Below are 23,608 nucleotides of genomic sequence, written 5' to 3'. Positions count from 1 at the left end.
CTTCATTTTCCTCACAAAACCATACACCTCTCAGCCCAATTTCACCTTTACCTCCTTTCTGTATTTTTCTATTGTGAAAAGTCAAATCAAAAGAGGATCTTGGGAGATGACGCTAACCAGAACCCTAATAAATGGATCTTTGAATGTGTGGAAGTGTAACAAATGAGAACAGAATAGAGGAAACTGGTAGTATGTTTGTAAGAGGAATGATAGATTCCTTAGCATAGAGTGATACTAAACTGAAAGGGAAAGGCGAGTTTGAATTTGGGAGTATGATATATTGAGCATTAGGGTGGTGAGAAGTTGAGGGAGAGAAAATGTGGCTCTTGATCTTTTCTACCTTCTATCATTCATACTTGATTACTCCACCTATTCACTACCCTTTAGCACCTTGTGGCATTACACAAGAATACCACTTCCTTCTTCCTCTGCACATCATAAAAGTCAACTATATGAAGCAGAGCAGGGACTCCCTCTAGTATTTTTCTCCCACAACTCCATCTTCTAGTAAGAGGGATCAAGACCTTTGTATATAAATAAAAAGATTCTTCACTACATAAATCAATGCCCATCTTAATCAATCAATCTGTTATCCCTGGTCTCTCTTGCAGAAAACCTGCAGCCTTCAAGTAACCAGCAATAGCCCATTTTAACCTTGGCAAACAGAAAAGGTAAACCGTAAACTGAGTACCTTTCTAAACTGATCTAATTACCTGGAATTTTGACAATGTGGTTTCATCTCTGGTGTAAACTGCTCTCCAATCTATAAGCCTCTTTACATGAACCCTCACAATCTGAAAATGAAAAAAAAATATTACTATGAATCAATATGCCTCACATGTTTGCAAGAACATATGCAAGCACAGTAAACCTTCCATTAAACCCTCATAGATGGGTCTTTGAATATCCACAGATGTGGAATAAATGAGAGCAAAAAATTATGAGACTGGTAGTATGTTTGTGAAAATTAGCTGGATGTGTTACCATTAAGTGAAATTAAACTAAGAGAAAAACAATAATTTGAGTTCGGAGGTGTGGTTAGAAGTATGGATTTTCATTAACAGACAAAACTTCTGACCTTTAAGCACCGAAACAAATAATATCACCATACATTAACCCCTTCCATACCAAAGAACATTTGCATTCTTTGGAATGCCAGACAATCATTTTCAGTTGTGTGTTGCCTATATCAAGGTGGTATTTTTTCCATCCCCCCTAACTTCCATTTAATTCCATAGTTACTCTTCTTTTTTGCATACACATTTATGGTCCAGACAATTTCCATGAACAATATCAGTGACTTTAGTCTGATCTAGTACTTGAGCAAGAACATTTTAAAAATAAGAAGCAAATAACTTACAGCTAAATAATACTCTTTTATCCTCTTAAGTTCAGTTCCCAAGTCAACTACAATCTTCTCAATATTACGAGCATGTGTGTACGGGGCAATGTCAGGGCTGTCCTCACTACGCAATTCAATGTGGGAAATCTGAAGATTTTGTATCACCTGAAATGTGCAAGATACATTAATGGGAAACTCCTACTACAAATATATATAAATATATATATATATATGTGTGTGTGTGTGTGTATTTACCTAGTTGTATTTTACGGGAAGGGGAGCTATGCTCGTGGGGTCCCGTCTTCATATCTCATTTTATCTAAACTATTTTTAAATTCATGTATTATTTTTGCACACACCACTTTCTCATCTAACTTGTTCCAACTGTCTATTACTCTGTGAGGAAAGCTTTTCTTTTTCAAATCTCTTCTATAGCTGTCTTTTTTTATTTTCTTTCCGTGTCCTCTTGTATTTCTGTCATCCCATTTTATCAGATTCTCTCTATCAGTAATTTCTATGCCTTTCATGATTCTGTAAATAGCTATCAAATCTCCTCTCTCTCTTCTTTGCTCTAGTGTCTGTAGTTCAAGTTTTTGTAGTCTCTCTTCATATGATAGTTTTGAGAGTGTTGGTGCCAATTTTGTAATTGCTCTTTGTATTCTTTCAAGTTTTTTTATACATTTTTTTGTACTTGGTGACCATATCGTTGCTGCATATTCCAATCTTGGTCTTATCAGGGTGATTAGGATTTTCCTCACCATTTCTTCATCCAGGTATGTAAATGCCACTTTGATTGTTCTTATTAAATTATAAGTTTCTCCAAAAATCTTATTTATATGTTTCTCAGGTGACATATTATTCATAACAATGACTCCCAGGTCCTTCTCATTTTCTACTTTTTTTATTCCTTCTTCTCCCAAATTATATGATCCTGTTATTCTGTTTTTGCTTTTTCCAAATTCCATTATACTACACTTTTTTGTATTGAACTCCATCTCCCACTTCCTACTCCATTCTTGTACTTTATTTAGATCTCTCTGTAGTGATTCACAATCTTCTTCAGTTTTCACTCTTTTCAGTAGTTTTGCATCATCTGCAAAGAAGCTCATATAGCTTTCAATTCCTTCATCCATATCATTAATATATATAGCAAACATTATTGGGGCCAGAACTGTTCCCTGCGGGACACCGCTTATTACTTCATTCCATTTTGAGTGCTGGTCTCTTATCACTACTCTCATTTTTCTTTCTTGCAAAAAGTCTTCCATCCAATTTAGCAATTTACCTTGTATTCCTCCTTCAGTTTCTAATTTCTTAAGCAACTTCTTATGTGGTACTTTGTCAAAAGCTTTTTTTAGGTCTAGAAATGCACAATCAGCCCATCCATCTCTTTCTTGTATTATATCTATTAGCCTTGAATAGAAACATATTAAATTGGTGACGCATGATCGTCCTTGTCTGAATCCAAATTGCCTTGGATTTAGTACGTTGTTTTTTTCACAAATTTTTGCTATTGTACTTGTTAGAGAGACTGGTCTATAGTTGGTAGGTTCTTCTTTATTTCCTCCTTTATATATAGGTACTATATTTGCTTTTTTCCAATCTTCTGGAACTTTTCCTTCTTTTAAGGAACTGCTTATTATGCTAGGTATTTTGTCTGCCAGTTCATTCCTGCATTCTTTCAGAATCCAGTTTGCTATTTCATCTGGCCCATGCGATTTTCTGACATCAAAATTACCCAAGTGTGTCAATATTTCATTCTTTGTTACTTCTATTTCTTCCATGGGGGGGGGGGACTTTTTCTTTCCACTCAATCTCTTCAGGTTGTATATTTTCCCTTGTAAACACTGATTTAAAATGTTTGTTCATAATTTCTGCCATTTCCATTTCCTCAGTGTATTCAACTCCTCTTTGTCTTAATTTCTCCAAGTCTTGTTTGTTTTTCAGTTTATTGTTTACAAATCTGTAGAATAGTTTTGGTTGATCTTTACACTTTTCTATAACATCTTTTTCATATTTTCTTTTTTCCTCTCTGCACTTTTGTACATATTCATTTCTATAACCAGTATATATTTTCCATTTTTCAGGTCTTCTGTCTTTTTTCCATCTGGTCCAGGCTTTGTCTCTTTTGTCTTTTAACTCCCTACAACTTTTGTTGTACCAGCATTTTACATATTCTTTTTCTTGTTTTTGTCTTGGGACATACTTTTCCACTCCTTTTTTGTAAATTTTTGTCAAAATATTCCATTTCTCTTCCACTGATGTTTCTTCTTTGTATATTTCTTCCCAGTTTTCTTGTTGGAAGAATTCTCTTATTTTATCAAAGTTTGTTTTTTCATACATCATTCTTCCTCTTCTATATTGTTCATTTCTTTTCATATATTTTTCTTCATTAAGTTCCAGTTCAATCAATATGTGGTCACTTTTACCTATTGGTGTTTTATATTCAATCTTGTCCACTATTCTAGGTTCAGATGTAATTATTAAGTCTAGTCTCGATGGTTCTTCTTCATTTCTATACCTAGTGTTCTCTTGTATCCATTGTGTCATTGAATGATCAGTAATCATCTCAAGTAGAGCATTTCCCCATGAGTCATCACCACTCTTTACTGTCATTTCTTCCCAGCAGATTTCTTTGCAATTAAAGTCGCCCATCATAACTATTCTTCCTCCGTCTTCCATTATTTTAGTTAATGCTATCTTTGTGTCCTCTAACATACTTTTATGTTCACTCTCCTCCCATGAGGCTGTTTTCGGAGGCACATAATTGATCACAAATTTTCTGCTCTTCTTATCTCGGTCTTCCACTTCTATCATAATCATCTCTACTGTATTCTTTCCATATATGACACCTTTCACGTTTATATCCTTCTTAGTCAGGAACATAACTCCACCCCCTTGCTTTTTCTCTCTGTTTCTAATCCAATAATTGTATGCATCATGTCCTACACTGTTGGGTGGTAGTGGGCCTTTTAATTTTGTTTCTACGATTCCCATTATGTCCGGTTCTTTTTCTTTCAAATAATCATTCAGTTCATTCAATCCTGTTATCAATCCATCTATATTTGTGTAAGATGCTCTTAGTTTTCTGCCACTTCTATTGTGTTCTCTGTTTCCCTTATGTTTTTCTTTTGTATGTCGAACTGCTTTATTTTCATGTTCACTACTCTCCAATAGAATCTCTCTTTCTCTGACTCCGTTCTTTCCTCGTTTTTTGCCTTAGCTTCAAGTCATTTCTGCTTTTCTGCCTCTCTTTCCTCCTTATTCATTTCTCTTTTTATCCATACCTTTTTATATTGATCATTTGTTGCTAGTTTCCCTGTTTTGGATAGAATTTTCTCTGCCGTTGTTTGTGACCTGAATTTAATCTTAATTGGTCTGGTCTTATCTGTACTATATTTTCCGAGTCTTAATTTTTCCTCAATTTCCTTTATAATTTCTGGTTCATCTTCCTGGACTAATTTTAATAAACTGCTTACTCTTTCATTTTCCTCCTTGATTCTTGCGGTTCTATCTGGGTTATGTTTCTCTTCCATTCCTAATATAATTATACATTTCTTTTTGTCAGCTAATTCTCTTACTATATTCTCCTTCTGTCTCATCACTTTAATAACTGAGTCTTCATTATGTTCTTTCAATTGCTGTTTGACTATGTCAGTGAATGAAACCTTATTCCCTTCTTGGGTTGTTATCCAATTTTTAGCTTCTTTAGCTATTGTCTCTCTGTTTTCATTACTATTCTTCTTCAATTTCTCATTCTCCTCCTTTACATTTCTCAACTGTCTTTTTAGGTCCTCTATTTCATCAGTTAAGTTTCTGTTTGCCTTCTCTAGTTGTTCCAACCTTTCAATTCTCTGGAAAATGGAGTCAACATTACCTAACCTACTTTCCAAGTCCTCGATCACCTTATCAACTCTCTCCTCTAGTCTTATCAGTCGGGGGGGGGGGGTTGTGTCCCCCCCACCCTCTTTAAATCCCTGGAACATATTCTCGTCACTTTCTACTGTATTGCTCCTCTCTATACTTCTAATCTTTACATTTTTATTAGACATTTCATCATCGCTAAGTCTTTTGTTTACCTTTCGCTTGTCTGGCTGGGCCAAGTCTACTCCCTCCTCATTTCCTTCCATTTCCCTCAGTAATCCCTCCCCTTTTCCTCTTTCCCTACTTTCCCACTACTCCACGAGCAATTTCCCCCCCACCCTGTAAAAACACTAGGCACTTCTCTTTGCGTTGGGATCCACAGACTTCAGTTTTCTTCAGAACGTCATCCAAGCCGTCCATTCGCTGAAGTGTGTGTGTGTGTGTGTGTGTGTAATATATCTTAATTTTTTCAACCACATTAATGTTCACTTTAATTCCATGAGGAATTAAAGTGAAAATGTGGTTGAAAAGATAAAAATCTGTACACTGGGGATCATTCAGTGTGTGTAAAATGTACACATACACACACACACACACTTCAACGAATGGACGGCTTAGAAGACGTTCTGAAGAAAAGTGAAGTCTGTGGATCCCAACGCAAAGAGAAGTGCCTAGTGTTTTTGCAGGGTGGGGGGGAAATTGCTCGTGGAGTAGTGGGAACGTAGGGAAAGAGGAAAAGGGGAGGGATTACTGAGGGAAATGGAAGGAAATGAGGAGGGAGTAGACTTTGACCAGCCAGACAAGCGGAAGGTAAACAAAAGACTTAGCGAGGATCAAATGTCTAATAAAAATGTAAAGATTAGAAGTATAGAGAGGAGCAATACAGAAGAAAGTGACTAGAATATGTTCCAGGGATTTAAAGAGGGTGGGGGGGACACAACCCCCCCCCCCCGACTGATAAGACTAGAGGAGAGAGTTGATAAGGTGATCGAGGACTTGGAGCGTAAGTTAGGTAACGTAGACTCCATTTTTCAAAGAATTGAAAGGTTGGAACAACTAGAGAAGGCTAACAGAAACTTAACTGAAGAAATAGAGGACCTAAAAAGACAGTTAGGAAATGTAAAGGAGGAGAATGAGAAATTGAAGAAGAATAGTAATGAAAACAGAGAGAAACTAGCTACAGAAGCTAAAAATTGGAGAATAACTCAAGAAGGGAATAAGGTTTCATTCACTGACATAGTCAAACAGCAATTGAAAGAACATAATGAAGACTCAGTTATTAAAGTGATGAGACAGAAGGAGAATATAGTAAGAGAATTAGCTGACAAAAAGAAATGTATAATTATATTAGGAATGGAAGAGAAACATAACCCAGATAGAACTGCAAGAATCAAGGAGGAAAATGAAAGAGTAAGCAGTTTATTAAAATTAGTCCAGGAAGATGAACCAGAAATTATAAAGGAAATTGAGGAAAAATTCAGACTCGGAAAATATAGTACAGATAAGACCAGACCAATTAAGATTAAATTCAGGTCACAAACAACAGCAGAGAAAATTCTATCCAAGACAGGGAAACTAGCAACAAATGATCAATATAAAAAGGTATGGATAAAAAGAGAAATGAATAAGGAGGAAAGAGAGGCAGAAAAGCAGAAAAGAATTGAAGCTAAGGCAAAAAACGAGGAAAGAACGGAGTCAGAGAAAGAGAGATTCTATTGGAGAGTAGTGAACATGAAAATAAAGCAGTTCGACATACTAAAGAAAAACATAAGGGAAACAGAGAACACAATGGAAGTGGCAGAAAACTAAGAGTGTCTTACACAAATATAGATGGATTGATAACAGGATTGAATGAACTGAATGATTATTTGAAAGAAAAAGAACCGGACATAATGGGAATTGTAGAAACAAAATTAAAAGGCCCACTACCACCCAACAGTGTAGGACATGATACATACAATTATTGGATTAGAAACAGAGAGAAAAAACAAGGGGGTGGAGTTATGTTCCTGACTAAGAAGGATATAAACGTGAAAGGTGTCATATATGGAAAGAATACAGTAGAGATGATTATGATAGAAGTGGAAGACCAAGATAAGAAGAGCAGAAAATTTGTGATCAATTATGTGCCTCCGAAAACAGCCTCATGGGAGGAGAGTGAACATAAAAGTATGTTAGAGGACACAAAGATAGCATTAACTAAAATAATGGAAGACGGAGGAAGAATAGTTATGATGGGCGACTTTAATTGCAAAGAAATCTGCTGGGAAGAAATGACAGTAAAGAGTGGTGATGACTCATGGGGAAATGCTCTACTTGAGATGATTACTGACCATTCAATGACACAATGGATACAAGAGAACACTAGGTATAGAAATGAAGAAGAACCATCGAGGCTAGACTTAATAATTACATCTGAACCTAGAATAGTGGACAAGATTGAATATAAAACACCAATAGGTAAAAGTGACCACATATTGATTGAACTGGAACTTAATGAAGAAAAATATATGAAAAGAAATGAACAATATAGAAAAGGAAGAATGATGTATGAAAAAACAAACTTTGATAAAATAAGAGAATTCTTCCAACAAGAAAACTGGGAAGAAATATACAAAGAAGAAACAACAGTGGAAGAGAAATGGAATATTTTGACAAAAATTTACAAAAAAGGAGTGGAAAAGTATGTCCCAAGACAAAAACAAGAAAAAGAATATGTAAAATGCTGGTACAACAAAAGTTGTAGGGAGTTAAAGGACAAAAGAGACAAAGCCTGGAACAGATGGAAAAAAGACAGAAGACCTGAAAAATGGAAAATATATACTGGTTATAGAAATGAATATGTACAAAAGTGCAGAGAGGAAAAAAGAAAATATGAAAAAGATGTTATAGAAAAGTGTAAAGATCAACCAAAACTATTCTACAGATTTGTAAACAATAAACTGAAAAACAAACAAGACTTAGAGAAATTAAGACAAGGAGGAGTTGAATACACTGAGGAAATGGAAATGGCAGAAATTATGAACAAACATTTTAAATCAGTGTTTACAAGGGAAAATATACAACCTGAAGAGATTGAGTGGAAGGAAAAAGTCCCCCCTATGGAAGAAATAGAAGTAACAAAGAATGAAATATTGACACACTTGGGTAATTTTGATGTCAGAAAATCGCATGGGCCAGATGAAATAGCAAACTGGATTCTGAAAGAATGCAGGAATGAACTGGCAGACAAAATACATAGCATAATAAGCAGTTCCTTAAAAGAAGGAAAAGTTCCAGAAGATTGGAAAAAAGCAAATATAGTACCTATATATAAAGGAGGAAATAAAGAAGAACCTACCAACTATAGACCAGTCTCTCTAACAAGTACAATAGCAAAAATATGTGAAAGAATTATCAAAAGTAGATGGGTAAAATACTTGGAAAAAAACAACGTACTAAATCCAAGGCAATTTGGATTCAGACAAGGACGATCATGCGTCACCAATTTAATATGTTTCTATTCAAGGCTAATAGATATAATACAAGAAAGAGATGGATGGGCTGATTGTGCATTTCTAGACCTAAAAAAAGCTTTTGACAAAGTACCACATAAGAAGTTGCTTAAGAAATTAGAATATGAAGGAGGAATACAAGGTAAATTGCTAAATTGGATGGAAGACTTTTTGCAAGAAAGAAAAATGAGAGTAGTGATAAGAGATCAGCACTCAAAATGGAATGAAGTAATAAGCGGTGTCCCGCAGGGAACAGTTCTGGCCCCAATAATGTTTGCTATATATATTAATGATATGGATGAAGGAATTGAAAGCTATATGAGCTTCTTTGCAGATGATGCAAAATTACTGAAAAGAGTGAAAACTGAAGAAGATTGTGAATCACTACAGAGAGATCTAAATAAAGTACAAGAATGGAGTAGGAAGTGGGAGATGGAGTTCAATACAAAAAAGTGTAGTATAATGGAATTTGGAAAAAGCAAAAACAGAATAACAGGATCATATAATTTGGGAAAAGAAGGAATAAAAAAAGTAGAAAATGAGAAGGACCTGGGAGTCATTGTTATGAATAATATGTCACCTGAGAAACATATAAATAAGATTTTTGGAGAAACTTATAATTTAATAAGAACAATCAAAGTGGCATTTACATACCTGGATGAAGAAATGGTGAGGAAAATCCTAATCACCCTGATAAGACCAAGATTGGAATATGCAGCAACGATATGGTCACCAAGTACAAAAAAATGTATAAAAAAACTTGAAAGAATACAAAGAGCAATTACAAAACTGGCACCAACACTCTCAAAACTATCATATGAAGAGAGACTACAAAAACTTAAACTACAGACACTAGAGCAAAGAAGAGAGAGAGGAGATTTGATAGCTATTTACAGAATCATGAAAGGCATAGAAATTACTGATAGAGAGAATCTGATAAAATGGGATGACAGAAATACAAGAGGACACGGAAAGAAAATAAAAAAAGACAGCTATAGAAGAGATTTTAAAAAGAACAGCTTTCCTCACAGAGCAATAGACAGTTGGAACAAGTTAGATGAGAAAGTGGTGTGTGCAAAAACAATACATGAATTTAAAAATAGTTTAGATAAAATGAGATATGAAGACGGGACCCCACGAGCATAGCTCCCCTTCCCGTAAAATACAACTAGGTAAATACACACACTTCTACGAATGGACGGCTTAGAAGACGTTCTGAAGAGAATTGAAGTTTGTGGATCCCAACGCAAAGAGAAGTGCCTATTGTATTTATAGGGTGGGGGGAAATTGCTCGTGTAGTAGGAAATTAGGGAAAGAGGAAAGGGGGAGGGATTACTGAGGGAAATGGAAGGAAATGAGGAAGGAGTAGACTTGGCCCAGGCAGACAGGCGAAAGGTAAACAAAAGCCCTTCTGATGACGATGAAATGTCTAATAAAAATGTAAAGATTAGAAGTATAGATAAGAGCAATACAGTAGAAAGTGATGAGAATATTTTCCAGGGATTTAAAGAGGGTGGGGGGGACACAAACCCCACCCCCGACTGACAAGACTAGAAGAGAAGGTCGATAAGATGATCGAGGACTTGGAGCGTAGGTTCGGTCATTTTGACAGTATTATACGAAGAGTTGAAAAATTGGAAGAACTAGAGAAGGCGAACAAAAACTTAACTAAGGAAATTGAAGAATTAAAAAAACAGTTAAAAGAAGTAAAAGATGAGAATAAAGTCTTAAAGGAGAATAATAAGGAGAACAAGGAGGGTTGGAAAAAAATTCATGAAAATAGCAAGGTTGCATTCACTGACATAATCAGACAGCAAATGAATGAACAAACTGAAAACTCAGTTATTAAAGTGATGAGACAGAAGGAGAATATAGTAAGAGACTTAGCAGACAAAAAGAAATGTATAATTATATTAGGAATGGAAGAGAAACATAACCCAGATAGAACCACAAGAATCAAAGAGGAAAATGAAAAGTAAGAAATTTACTAGAATTAGTTCAGGAAGATGAACCAGAAATAATGAAACAAATCGAAGAGAAATTCAGGCTAGGGAAATATAGTACAGACAAGACCAGACCAATCAAGATTAAATTCAGGTCACAAACTACGGCTGAGAATATCTTATCCAAAACAGGGAAACTAGCAACAAATGAACAATATAAAAAGGTATGGATAAAGAGGAAAATGAATAAAGAGGAAAGAGAGGAAGAAAAACAGAAAAGACTTGAAGCAAAGGAAAAAAACGAGATAAGAACGGAGTCAGAAAAAGAGAGATTCTATTGGAGAGCAGTGAATATGAAACTAAAGAAAGTCGACATACAAGAGAAAAACAAAAGGGAAACAGAGAACACAATGGAAGTGGCAGAAAACTAAGAGTGTCTTACACAAATATAGATGGATTAATAACAGGATTGAATGAACTGAATGATTATTTGAAAGAGAAAGAACCAGACATAATGGGAATTGTAGAAACAAAATTAAAAGGTCCACTACCACCCAACAGTGTAGGACATGATGCATATAATTATTGGATTAGAAACTGAGTGAAAAAGGAAGGGGGTGGAGTTATGTTCCTGACTAAGAAGGATATAAACGTGAAAGGTGTCACATATGGAAAGAATACAGTAGAGATGATAATGATGGAAGTAGAAGACAGAGATAAGAAGAACAGAAAGTTTGTGATAAATTATGTGCCCCCAAAAACAGCCTCATGGGAAGAGAGTGAACATAAAAGTATGTTAGAGGACACAAAGATAACATTAAACAAGATAATGGAAGAGGGAGGAAAAATAGTTATGATGGGCGACTTTAATTGCAAAAAAATCTGCTGGGAAGAAATGACAGTAAAGGGTGGAGACGGCTCATGGGGAAACGCTCTACTCAAGATGGTTACTGACCATACAATGACACAATGGATACAGGAGAACACTAAGTATAGAAATGAAGAAGAGCCATCGAAACTAGACCTAGTAATTACATCCGAACCTAGAATAGTGGACAAAATTGAATATAAAACACCAATAAGTAAAAGTGACCACATATTGATTGAACTGGAACTTAATGAAGAAAAATATATGAAAAGAAATGAACAATACAGAAAAGGAAGAATGATGTATGAAAAAACAAACTTTGATAAAATAAGAGAATTCTTTCAAAAGGAAAACTGGGAAGAAATATACAAAGAAGAAACAACAGTAGAAGAGAAATGGAATATTTTGACAAAAATTTATAAAAAAGGAGTGGAAAAGTATGTCCCAAGACAAAAACAAGAAAAAGAATATGTAAAATGCTGGTACAACAAAAGCTGTAGGGAGTTAAAAGACAAAAGAGACAAAGCCTGGACCAGATGGAAAAAAAACAGAAGACCTGAAAAATGGAAAATATATACCTGCTATAGAAATGAATATGTACAAATGTGCAGAGAAGAAAAGAGAAAATATGAAAAAGATATCATAGAAAAGTGTAAAGATCAACCAAAACTATTCTACAGATTTGTAAACAATAAACTGAAAAACAAACAAGACTTGGAGAAATTAAGACAGGAGGGAGTTGAATACACTGAGGAAATGGAAATGGCGGAAATTATGAACAAACATTTTAAATCAGTGTTTACAAGGGAGAACATACAACCTGAAGAGAATGAATGGAAAGAGAAAGTCCCCCCTATGGAAGAAATAGAAGTAACAAAGAATGAAATATTAACACACTTGAATAATCTTGATGTCAGAAAATCGCATGGACCAGATGAAATAGCAAACTGGATACTAAAAGAATGCAGGAATGAACTGGCAGACAAAATACATAGCATACTAAATAGTTCCTTGAAAGAAGGAAAAGTTCCAGAAGATTGGAAAAAAGCAAATATAGTACCTATATACAAAGGAGGAAATAAAGAAGAACCTACCAACTATAGACCAGTCTCTCTAACAAGTACAATAGCAAAAATTTGTGAAAGAATTATCAAAAGTAGATGGGTAAAATATTTAGAAAAAAACACAGTGTTAAATCCAAGGCAATTTGGATTCAGACAAGGACGATCATGCGTCACCAATTTAATATGTTTCTATTCAAGGCTAATAGATATAATACAAGAAAGAGATGGATGGGCGGACTGTGCATTTTTAGATCTAAAGAAAGCTTATGACAAAGTACCACATAAGAAGTTGCTTAAGAAATTAGAAACTGAAGGAGGAATACAGGGCAAACTACTAAATTGGATGGAGGACTTTTTGCAAGAAAGAAAAATGAGAGTAGTGATAAGAAACCAACACTCAAAATGGGATGAAGTAATAAGCGGTGTTCCGCAGGGAACAGTTCTGGCCCCAATAATGTTTGCTATATATATTAATGATATGGATGAAGGAATAGAAAGCTATATGAGCTTCTTTGCAGATGATGCAAAACTACTGAAAAGAGTGAAAACTGAAGAAGATTGTGAATCACTACAGAGAGATCTAAATAAGGTACAAGAATGGAGTAGGAAATGGGAGATGGAGTTCAATACAAAAAAGTGTAGTATAATGGAATTTGGAAAAAGCAAAAACAGAATAACAGGAGCATATAAATTGGGAGAAGAAGGAATAAAAAAAGTAGAAAATGAGAAGGACCTGGGAGTCATTGTTATGAATAATATGTCACCTGAGAAACATATAAATAAGATTTTTGGAGAAACTTATAATCTAATAAGAACAATCAAAGTTGCATTTACATACCTGGATGAAGAAATGGTGAAGAAAATCCTAATCACCCTGATAAGACCAAGATTGGAATATGCAGCAACGATATGGTCACCAAGTACAAAAAAATGTATAAAAAAACTTGAAAGAATACAAAGAGCAATTACAAAATTGGCACCAACACTCTCAAAACTATCATATGAAGAGAGACTAGCAAAACTTGAACTACAGACACTAGAGCAAAGAAGAGAGAGAGGAGATTTGATAGCTATTTACAGAATCATGAAAGGCATAGAAATTACTGACAGAGAGAATCTGATAAAATGGGATGACAGAAATACTAGACACGGAAAGAAAATAAAAAAAGACAGCTATAGAAGAGATTTGAAAAAGAACAGCTTTCCTCACAGAGTAATAGACAGTTGGAACAAGTTAGATGAGAAAGTGGTGTGTGCAAAAACAATACATGAATTTAAAAATAGTTGATAAAATGAGATATGAAGACAGGACCCCACGAGCATAGCTCCCCTTCCCGTAAAATACAACTAGGTAAATACAACTAGGTAAATACACACACATATATATATATATATATATATATATATATATATATATATATATATATACATATACATATACATATACAAATATATATATATATCTCTATATATATAAATATAGATATATATATAGATATATATATATATATATATATATATATATCCACCATCACTTGGACAAAATGTGGTGGCACATTTGTAAATTAATATCACGAAGAACCCACAGTCAGAATAAAAGGAAACTTCTAAGTTCCCTTTTATTCTGACTGTGGGTTCTTCATGATTATAATATATCCACAAAGACATAAGCATGCATATGGGATAATAAATGGGAAGGTTCTTGTGAAGAAGCAGAAAATTAAAATATCATTCCATCAATCCAATATCCAGTTCTCTCTTGCCCGTAGCCCCCTGGAACCTGGTAATGGCCACTGTTCAGCTGATAACACAGTGGAGAGATTTTATGTTACTGTCCGGAAAGAGTGAGTGCTGCAGGACACTGCAGGATAAGGTATTCTATGTCCTCTATGCAGTGACTGCATCTGGGGCAATCAGTGTGTGTGTCATCAGGTTGATTCCTTATTGGTGGTGTGAGGCATTAGTCCTCACCCCCCCTCTCACAACCCCTTAATCTGCACAATGTCCCAGGAGAATCACTTGCATCACATGGCCGCATGGGTCACACATGCACTTCTTCGAGGAAACACACATGCAGTACCCGGCTCCATTTTCATTCCATTTTTGCTAGGTCACCAGCCTGGGAAGGGACCCTGTCAGCTTCCACAATGTCCCATGGGAACACCTATGCCTTGGCCAGCTGCATCGGGACAGACAACTTTTCTCTGAGGAACACAAGTGCAGTACCTGCTATACATTCCACCCTGGTTAGATCAGTGGCCTGAGAATGTATTGCATCAGGCTTCCCAGGCATCGATACTTTGCCCTCGCACCGATTAAGAGGATGGGTCATGACTTGACCCAGGTATATAAGCTGGATGGAATCACCAAAGACTTGGGTCACCTTGAAACATCATCTGCAAGCCTTCTCTCCTCCCCCCTGCCCAGCAAGCAGATCACCTTGGAACATGACTGGAAATGCACAGTTGTCACCTCCCTCGCCGTCTCTCCCATCCCCCCTTCTCACAACTAGTCCGAGCCAAATCCTGACATTGGCGCCCAATGTGAGGGACCCTGATCCCCAGCTCTGCTGACTGCTAACCACTCAACTACCATCAGCTTGACTGCTGCTGCTGCCTGCCAGCTCTGTCAACTGCTGACACTTGCCTGCCAGATCAACTACTGCTAACTTCCTGCCAGATCAACTACTGCTAACTTCCTGCCAGATTGACTGCCAACACTTGACTGCTGCCACTTGCCTACCAGATCAGCCTGCTAGATCAACTCCTGCTGCCACTTGCCTGCCAGGTCTGCCAACTGCCAGCTCACCTTCCTACACTCTCACCTACCATTGGTAACATTTCATGGCCTACCATCACTTTCACTAGATCACTTAGCAAACTAGAGCTGTGAGCATCCCCACCTTGACCTACCCATACACTTAAAGAAGATCACAAGGTCCCACACCACATTGTTAAAACTAATGAATAACAACGCCAACTGTCAAGATCCATGACACCCTGGATGGCCTGACACCCAGAGAGAAAGAGAGAGAAAGAGAGAGGCTTTCTTTAGCTATATTTCCAACCCCCACATCTCACCTGCTGCACTGACTTTATGTCTGTTCCTGGTGTAGCAGACAATGCCAAGATTCGAAACTTGGCACCATAGCCACTCAATTCCCGTACCACTTGACAATATGCGTGGTTGCCTTGTGCTCGGTGTGCTTCATCTAGTACAATACAACACACATTTGCTGTCGGACATGCTCCGCGGTTTAGATCATTGGTCAAAACTTGTGGGGTTAAGAAAAACATCCTTTTTGCCTTCCATGCACCTATTCTATTGGTTGGATTCATTGTTCCTTGGAAAAATAAAATAAACAAATGAATTAATTAGAATACATGAACACAAGTGGACATAAAGTGTATAGTATATATCTTTCAGTCTTAAGAGAAAAATGTGTTGAATGCACTTAATGCCACTAATGATGCAATATGCACCTGTCATTTCTGCAGTGTCTGCTTGAGGAATGCCCATCACATTATAGCATGCCTCCACTTGTTGTGTCACAAGAGGCTTGGTTGGAGCCATAAATATTACTTTGCCCTGTGGATACCATCGATAAAAATTGTACATAAGAACTGCAGCTATAAAGGTTTTCCCAAGACCTGAAAAATAAAAACAGGGAAGAATGACAACAATATAATAGTTTTTGGTAATGCAAATATATTCATATCTATACTTAGCAGTAATTCCATTTTTGCCTTATAAATTACTTTAAAGCACTTGTTACAAAAAATTCACTGCCATTCTGTTGTTACCAATTTCTTACCTGTGGGTAGGGCAACGAGTGTATTTAGAAATAAAGACTTATGTACAATGTCATATTGATACTGGCGAACTGGATAGTTCACTGGGTAGATCCATGTTCGTCCTGCATCTAGATCAAAACCAGGCAAGGTTTCCAGTGGATGACAAGGAGGCAACACTGGAGTGCTCTCAATACCATATTCTTCCTCTGTATCAGTAGTATTCCTGTGATGAGAGGGTCCTTCTCCATGACTTGAGTTCTGAGTGCTTTGATATTCCCTATCAACAAATGACATAAAATATTTGAATGAATTCTTAAGAGATAAATGCAGAGATGAGCCAAAACTGTTTTCCAGCTTCATCAATACATACATATACCAAGGGCTTTTTCCCCCTTACAAGGGAGGTAGCCAAAAAACAAAGTCATAAAAACCATTCTCACCTATTCCATCCCTAATACTTCACTCCCTTCCACCCTCCCTCATTTCTTGGCACCTCCTGGATAATGGGTCATCCCTGCATCTTGTCCACTGCCCTGGGTCAGAAGCAGTGTCGCAAGACACAGCACATCCACAGCAAGGCTGCTTCATTAAATCGGCGACTCTCCCTCTCCATCACCCCATGAAGAAAAGGAGAAGACAGGGGGAAATCCCTTTGGTCTGTGTCAAATTTTTCTCACACATACCTTACCTCCCATTCTCCCACCCATTCCACCTCATGCATCACACCATCATCCATATACAACCATTCTCCATTCACCCCTGTCTTTTGTCCTCTCCTGTCATTCCTGAACAGACATTCCCCTCGTCCCCAAAGCCTCTTTCACCCCATCCATCCACCTCATCCTAGGTCGCCCCCTCGTGTTCACTCCCTCCACATCTGCTTTCCATACCTCTTTTACTAGTCTTTCTTCACTCATTCTTTCCATGTGTCCAAACCATCCCAATACTCTTTCATCCACACTATCTCCCAACTCCCTTACCACCCCTGTTCTCCTCCTCACCTCCTCATTTCTCACTCTATCTAGCCTAGTAACCCCCATCATACTTCTGCACCTCATCTCAAACACATTCAAACTCCTCTCTTCCTCTCTTATGTTCCATGTTTCTGCCCCATACAGTGCTGTTGGCACAATCACTCCATCTCCTCTTAGCCTCCATTCCCAAATGTCTATTCCTCATGAGACTTTAGTCCACCAAGGCATTTACTCGCTTCTCTCAATATACATTCTACCTCCACCTCCACTCCACCCTTTCCTGCCACATTTGCACCCAAGTATCTAAAACTATCCACTTCCTCCAGTCGCTCTCCCTTAATTCTCACTTCCAGTCTGCTGCCACTTTCACCCCTTGTACATCTCATCACCTTGCTTTTACCCACATTTATCTTCAACTTTCTTCTTTCACACTCTCAAACTCTGTCACCAACTTCCTCAATCTCTCCTCCGATCCTGCTACAAGCACAGTATCATCCGCAAACAGCAGCTGGCTCACCTCCCACTTTTCTCCATTTTCTTTAAACATCTCCAATCCCTGACCCACCACCCTTGCATTTACCTCTCGCACCACCCCATCCATGTATAAGTTGAACACCGAGGGCGACATAACACATCCCTGATGAAGTCCCACCTTTACCTCGAACCACTCACTCTATCCATTTCTAATCCTGACACATGCTCTACTACTCACATAAAAACTCTTGACAGATCCTAGAAGCTTTCTTCCTATCCTGTATATCTGCACAACCTCCCACAATACCTTCCTGTCTAACCTGTCATAAGCCTTTTCCAAATCCATAAAAGCCCAAAAAACATCTTTGCCTTTTCCTATAGCTTTCTCACATATGTCTTACCACAAAAATCTGATCTACGCAACCTCTACCTGTCCTAAATCCACACTGTTCCTCGCCAATTACTCCCTCTGTTCCTCTCCTAATCCCCTCAATCAAGACCCTCCCATAAGCCTTCCCAACTACACTTAACAAGCTAATCCCTCTGAAACTACTACACTCACACTTGTCCCCCTTTCCCTTGTAAAGTGGAACTATACAGGCTCCTCCAGTCCTCCGGCACTCTACCCTCTCTTAAACAAATATTAAATAACCTCACTAGCCAGTCCATCATAACTGTACCTCCTTTTTTTTTTCAGACATTCTGCATGGCATCCATCCAACCCTGGTGCCTCACCTGCTCTCATCATCTTAATAGCTGCATTATATATATATATATATATATATATATATATATATATATATATATATATATATATATATACATTTATATATATATATATATACATATACATATATATATATATATATATGTATATACATACATAAAAATATATATACATATATATATATACATACATACATATATATTTATATATATGTATACATATATATATATATATACATATATACATATATATATATATTCATATATATATATATATACATATATACATATATATATATATTCATATATATATATATATTATATACATATATATGAATATATATATATATATATACATATATATGAATATATATATATATATACTACATACATATATATTCATATATATATATATATTCATATATATATATATATATATATATATATATATATATATTCATATATATATATATATATACATATATATACATTCATATATATATATATATATATATATTTATATATATATAATATATATATATATATATATGCATATATATATATATATCTATATACATAAATATATATATATATACATATATATACATATATATATATATATACATATATATATACATATATATATATACATATATATATATACACATATATATATATACATATATATATACATATATATATATACATATATATATATACATATATATACATATATATATACAGACGCTCCTCTACTTACGTTAATTCATTTTACGTTATTTCGATTTTACGTTTGAACTGACTGTAAAAAAAAAAAAAAATTTAGTGTACCGTGCTCTCCGTAGTTCAAACGATACTTACTCATGACGCTGCGTCCATTGTTTACATGGCACAAACGTGCCTTGCCTCATCCCCCCCCCCTCCTCCACCATCTCAATTTATGTTGTTTAAATTTATTTGAAATTAATGTTATCATTTTACAATGTTACGTGTATAATTAATGATTTAGGGGTGTTTTATAAGATACGGTAATAGAATTTACGGATGTATGGTACAGTAACAGCTTACGTTCATTTTCAACTTACGTTCGGCCGTTCGGAACGTAACTAAAACATAAGTTAAGGAGCGTCTTTATACATATATATATATATATATATACATATACATATATATATATACATATATATATATATATATACATATACATATATATATATATATATACATATATATACATATACATATATATATATACATATATATATACATATATATATATACATATATTATATATATATATATATACACATATATATATATGTAAAGGTATACAAATATAAATAAAGGTATGTATATAAATACATAAACATACAAATGAGCTTGAAGAAATAAATATAGAAGTGAAGGAAGTGCTCAACTTTTTGGAATCACTGAATGTGAGAAAAACTTCAGGAACTGATGGGATCTCAAATAGGACATTTAAAGAATGTGGATAAAAACTGACAGACAAGATTGAGTCTTACTGCATCTTCATTAAAAGGAGTGGTTCCATATGTCTGGATAAGGGCAAATGTGGTACCAATTCACTAAATTATTTGATGGTATCATTGACCACCATATTAGTGAAATTGTGTGAAATCATTGTGAAACATCAATGGATCAAATATCTTGAAGAGATGAACATTCTGACAGACAGTCAGTTTGGTTTTTGATCTGAAAGGTCATGTGTGTCAAACCTTTTAAGTTTTTACTCAAATGTGATTGATGTCTGCAAGAGGAAAGGTTGGGTGGACTGTGTATTTACCTAGTTGTATTTTGTGGGAAGGAGAGCTACGTTCGTGGTGTTCCGCCTTTATATCTTGCAGTGTCTAGTTTGCTCTTAAACTCATGAATGGTTTTTGCGCACCCTATTTCATTGTCCAGCACTCTATGTGGAAAACTGTTTTTCTTCAGATCTCTTCTGTAGCTATGTTTTTTTATTTTCTTTCCATGTTCTCTTGTGCTTCTCTTGTCCCAGTTTAACAAGTCCTCTCTTTCGAGTATTTATGTGCCCTTCATGATTCTGTAGATGATCAGTATGTCACCTCTCTCTTCTTTGCTTCAGTTTAGCCAATCTCTCCTCATATGACAAGTTTGCAAGTGCAGGTGCCATTTTTGTGGCTGCTCTCTGGATTCTTTATATTCTTTTTGGTACTTGGTGTTCCTCAATTTGGAAAAAGGCTTGATAGAGTACCTAACAAGTTACTTTTGTGGAAATTGGAACACACTGGAAGACTAAGAAGCAAACTATTCCAATGAATGAATGATTTTTTGAAGGGAAGGTAAATGAGGTCAGTAGTAAAGGATAAAATTACAGGATAGAGAGCAGTGACCAGTGGAGTTTCACAAGGTTCACTGCTTACACCAATAATGTTGCTTGCCACAGTGAACAGGGTGGGTCGACCATCTTGAATGATGTGAATCAACATGGCTGTGGACCATGGCAGAGGTGATTGAGGAAGGCCTTGAAAATATGTGCTATTCAGTGAGGCTAAGGGCACTGTTCTCAGTTAAGAGTTGGTTACTTGGGCATGATCTTATTAACTATTGGAAGACCTTTCATAGTCACTCACTTATTTACTCAGATATGCCTTTCCCATGTCCTGTCTACTCTGGAATTACAGGATACCAATCTAAAATTGCTTATAAAAGGCACCAACTTATGTTACAAAAAAAAGATTCTTCAACATGAGATGTGTATCCATTTGGAATTCCTTACTTGATCAAGTGGTATCTGTCACTTATGGCATCATTTAAAATAGCTCTCACTCTATCTTGATGAACTTCTTTATGATTTTTGTTAACATTCCCCACTTCATTACAATATACCAATTTTATTTATTTCTTATTCTAGCTGGTATGATGCACTTCCTAGCCCTTACACATATATCCTTTCTCTTCCTGACCTCATTTCTTGTGACCGGTACATCTGCAGTGTCTGGCTTTCGTGTACCCCTCCTGAACAGCCATGGACCTGGGAAACCCACCAGAGAACACACACTTTTGTGGACTCTTCCTGAACAGCTATGGACCTGGGAAACCCACATAGAGAACACACACTCATCAATGCAGTGGTACTGTCCTCAACCACCAGTTTGGTGAGCCAAGTTTGAGTTCCACCCTGGGCTGAATTTTTTTTAGCATCACTTGATTGTGAACCAGCACTCCACCTTGGGTGGGAAAGGAGTTGGGTTTGTGTGTATGTAAAGTCACAGCATATACAAATTCTATATTCTTATCTGAGAAGGTATTAACTGCTAATCACGAATCCAATGTGTGACCCAAGACTGTGGCGAATCAGAGAACACTTTATGCTACAATGCCCCACACTAACAATACCTAGACTTGACAACACAATATTTAATGGTATCAGATAATACAACACCTGAGTGATTTATGGTCCCACCCAGTAGCTACTGCCAATTATCTGAAGGCTGTAGGTCTTCTGCAAGGAAAGACTGGGGGCAAAAGATTGTTTGATTGCTTTAAATCCCATTCTGGTAAATGTTCAGTTTTGCACCTGGACGCAATATAGCAATAGAAAATTAATTATTAATTTTGTAAATTATAATGTATCAATGTAATATGCAATTTTCTTGGCTGAAATAAATAAACAAAAAAGTTGCTAAAACAGATTTTGTAAGTAACGAAGTCGCGCTGGACAAATGTATAAGTAATAAGGGACACTTGTTTTCCTAGCTAAACTAAAAGGTCAGTCCAGATAATGACAAATTAAGAAAATAAACTAATCATCAACGAAAAAAACTGATGATCCAAGTTGTAAGTTATATTAAAAAAAAATAATCTCCCAAAAAAATAAGGATACCATGTCAATGAAAATAAAACGACGCCAGAATTCAAGACGTACCTTCCTTGTTTACTGGTTGAACGCACAGATTTCTAATGGCTCTGGAACTTCAAATGCATCCTTAATACAATCAAAACTAGAGATGTAATCTGTGTCATAGGTTTTCTTACCTGAGACTTTGTTCCAGGACTTGGGCGAGAATCTCATCATCTCCCCACATCTGATCTTTCATAGGTTGGGCATAACTAGAGTCATCATCAGATTTTTTCTGATGTGTCCACGAACTAAAGAGCGTTATCTGTTTTTCTTTATCCATACTGGCTCTTGTAACGTGTTCGACATGTCGTAATGCACATATAATAACTAGACCTTATCTTTCAGCGCTTAAAAGTTTTTACTTCCAACTTTACATTCTGCTAATGTTAGGTAGATCGTCGAATCCTGATTGGTTACTTGATTGCACTGCACATCCGAACGACCTTGATATATTTTCTAATTCGCTGTCTGATAAACCAAGACTATTTGTTTAAGTATTCAGTAGTCCAACAAATGAACTATAGGATGTTTGTTTAACACTATCAATTTTCATTCCACCGAAGATCTTGTGTTTTAATTCTCGGTAAAATTTCTGCAAACTTACACCAATCACCGCTGCGAAACAAACCTGTATTGATGTTGTATGTAAACAGACGATGTGACTACGTGCTAATGCACTGAGCAAAGTATATGGACGAGCAAAGAGCAAGCCAAGACAATGAAAAGTTACTATGTAATTACAAAAAAAAAAGAGAGAGAGAGAAGATTCCAAAGAAAACTAAATAATTCCTTCAGATGGTGTATCTATATTGGTATTTTGTTTTCCACTCTCACACAAGTAGGACGTGTTCGTCCCGAACGTTTTCTTCTGTATTGGCCTCAAATATTTTTCGAGACTGGATATTTCGGTCTCGTTCACATGTACCACTTTTATGTATATTATTTTAAATTATGCAACGACCCTGGGCGTTTTTACTATATTAAGGGAGGGTTCCGAACTGGTTACAATCGCGAATGATTACTTGGAGAGGAATACGAGCTAAAACACGAACTTTTTCTTAGATCAATTAGCGAGGGAACCAACACGTGCCAAAAATCCTAGATCTAATATTCATGAATGACAATGAGCTAGTGCGTAATGATAGTACGACCACCACAAGAACCATCATCGACCACAACATT

General features: G+C 36.0%; 1 protein-coding gene across 3 annotated transcripts in view; it reads right to left on the bottom strand.

Moving 5' to 3' along the window:
* The window catches only part of Fancm (FA complementation group M), a 90,588-nt gene extending 67,287 nt beyond the window's left edge, over window positions 1–23,301 (bottom strand). Inside the window, exons 1-6 of one of the 3 annotated variants that reach the window (XM_076208196.1) lie at window positions 22,561–23,301; window positions 16,390–16,646; window positions 16,058–16,225; window positions 15,656–15,918; window positions 1,361–1,507; window positions 714–794 (exon numbers count right to left, since the gene is read on the bottom strand). In XM_076208196.1, coding sequence (XP_076064311.1) covers window positions 714–794; window positions 1,361–1,507; window positions 15,656–15,918; window positions 16,058–16,225; window positions 16,390–16,646; window positions 22,561–22,706 — 1,062 coding nt within the window. In that variant the 5' untranslated portion in view covers window positions 22,707–23,301. The remainder of the gene's footprint in view (window positions 1–713; window positions 795–1,360; window positions 1,508–15,655; window positions 15,919–16,057; window positions 16,226–16,389; window positions 16,647–22,560) is intronic. The other 2 variants (XM_076208195.1, XM_076208197.1) reach the window with 2 other exon arrangements.
* Between the last annotated feature and the right edge of the window lie 307 nt (window positions 23,302–23,608).

This window comes from Oratosquilla oratoria, chromosome 24 (assembly GCF_046742065.1).
Source record: "Oratosquilla oratoria isolate Oo_2021 chromosome 24, ASM4674206v1, whole genome shotgun sequence".
NCBI lineage: Eukaryota > Metazoa > Arthropoda > Malacostraca > Stomatopoda > Squillidae > Oratosquilla > Oratosquilla oratoria.
This window is presented reverse-complemented; position numbering and strand designations above follow the sequence as displayed.